The sequence below is a fragment of the Clytia hemisphaerica genome, unplaced genomic scaffold, assembly GCF_902728285.1.
Source record: "Clytia hemisphaerica strain Z4C2 unplaced genomic scaffold, Clytia hemisphaerica genome assembly, whole genome shotgun sequence".
NCBI classification, from domain to species: domain Eukaryota; kingdom Metazoa; phylum Cnidaria; class Hydrozoa; order Leptothecata; family Clytiidae; genus Clytia; species Clytia hemisphaerica.
In genome coordinates, this window is record NW_027104612.1 from 400,250 (window position 1) to 402,331 (window position 2,082).

At 40.4% G+C, this 2,082-nt stretch overlaps 1 protein-coding gene across 1 annotated transcript; it reads right to left on the bottom strand.

Annotated features, from left to right (window-relative positions):
• Positions 1 to 766: 766 nt before the first annotated feature.
• On the bottom strand, positions 767 to 1,864 carry LOC136824296 (putative nuclease HARBI1). Its single transcript, XM_067080463.1, has one exon. It carries the CDS (start codon positions 1,862 to 1,864, stop codon positions 767 to 769), a length of 1,098 nt encoding a protein of 365 aa, XP_066936564.1.
• Between the last annotated feature and the right edge of the window lie 218 nt (positions 1,865 to 2,082).

The window sequence follows — 2,082 nt, forward strand, 5'->3', positions numbered from 1 at the left end:
AGCAATGGAGGTCGCGTAAGAGAAAGAGCAAAAAGGAGGTCGAGATGGAAACAGATCAATTGATTGGTGAGCTAGCAGTAGATATAAAAAATCGAAAAGCCAATCTTAAGAAAGAGGTGAAAGCTCGGGAAAAAGATTCAGAATATCTATTTGCCTCCACAATTCTTGCTGAAATCAAGAAAATGCCGTATCCACTCATGTGTATGGCAAAAAATGAAATTAATCAGGTATTATTCAAATACCAAATGATGATGCTAAGTAGCCAATCGAATTCGTCTTCTAACCAAATCAACCAATCTATGCCTCAGAACCGTATCAACCAATCCGTGCCACTTAACCGTACCAATCAATTTATGTCTCCGAATCATGTCAACCAAGCCATGCCACCAAATAATCTGCACCAATTGATGCCCCAAAGCAATATTCAGCAGTCACCAAGCCTATATGGAATGCAATATACAAGACAGCAAAATCCTCTTTTCGACCTGCAGAACATCACTGATGAATATGGTACCAATCAGCACTTTCAAAATCAAGAGCAGCAAATCCAACGACAAGCCGACCCCCTCAGTATGTCAGGCGATAATCAGGTACTCAATCCTACCCCACCTTCAACACCAAGAACTCCTGTTTCTCAAGTAAGGGAAATGTATCATATGACCAGTCCATCTTTTTGATGTAATATTAACTTTTCTTTACTTATATGATTGATGTTAAAAAATATCTCAAAATAAAAGTGATAATAAAATAAATCAAATATAAAGTGTCAATCTTCTTTGTCTTCCTCTTCTCCTGTTCTGTTGACATAACTCTTTTGCCAAGGCACACTTCCCTCTGATGAACTGAAGTAGTCTTTGAGACTGTCCCTCATTTTTACGCATTGGTCTCTTGGCCTTGAACCACGAACAGGTCGAATGGGTTCAAACGAGCCCGTTGGTTTTGCAGCTCTCCATTCTCCAGGTTTTATTGTACCATCACTTGACTCGATATCGATAAAACCAGAAGGTGTGTAGGAAGAATTATTTGTCAGTCGCAAATAGTTATGTAAGGCTAGGCAAGCACAAGTATATCTCTCGACATTTTTAACAGAGGCTCGTATTGGTCGCAACAGTATTCTCCAACGAGCTGCCAGAATCCCAAATGTGTTTTTGATGGTCCTACGAGCCCGAGAATGTCTGTAATTATAAATCCTTTCATCCTCTGGTAAGCATCTTCCTGGGAAAGGTCTCATCATCCAAGGTTTCAAGGGGAAAATTTCGTCGCCAACAAGAAAATAAGGTAATGACCCAAAGTTACAACCACTGAGCTTCTCTTCCTTCGGCAGGTCGTAATCTTGCTCCGCAAACCTCATCCCCATTTCAGAATTGGCTAATACCCCACTGTCATTGTTACTTCCATAAGCTCCTACATCGAACAGAGTAAAACAGTAGTTGGCGTCACATACGGCCAAAAGCACTATACTAAAAAATCCCTTGTAATTATAGTATAGGCTTCCAGACTTTTTTGGGCATTCGATTCTGATGTGCTTTCCATCAATAGCACCTATAACGTGTGGATAGTTCCACTGCTCTTCAAATTGATCAGAAATGTTTGCCCATTCTTCAGCAGTGCCGGGTTGCCTCAAGTATTCACCCTTCAAACAGTCGAAAATGGCTTTACAGACTTCAGAAAGGATGTTGGATACGGTTGTACGTCCGATTCTGTATGAAAAGGATAGGGATTGTTGACTCTCTCCAGTTGCCAGGTATCTAAGTGTAATTGAGAGCCGTTCTCTTGCTGAAATTGGTCTCCGCATAGAAGTGGTTCGTTTTGTAATACGATGCTGGATGAGTGAGAGAAGGTGCTCAAAACGAGAAGGAGTCATTCTATGATACCTGAAAAACATTTCGTTGTCCTTCAACAAAGCTTGAAACAGTGTATAAAACGTTCCATGGATCGGTCTTTCCAGAAAAATGTCTCGTACCTAAAAGCGTTTTGGGCGTAATTTCCTTCGATTTTGTTTTCTTCGTAAGAGAAGTAATAAAAGTAAGTCTTCACGATCATCATAAAAACTCTCATCATCACTGCTGTCCATCTCTCACA

Bases quoted from the DNA above. Each gene is read 5' to 3' on its own strand.
- LOC136824296 (XM_067080463.1), bottom strand. From the start codon at position 1,864: ATGACTCCTTCTCGTTTTGAGCACCTTCTCTCACTCATCCAGCATCGT.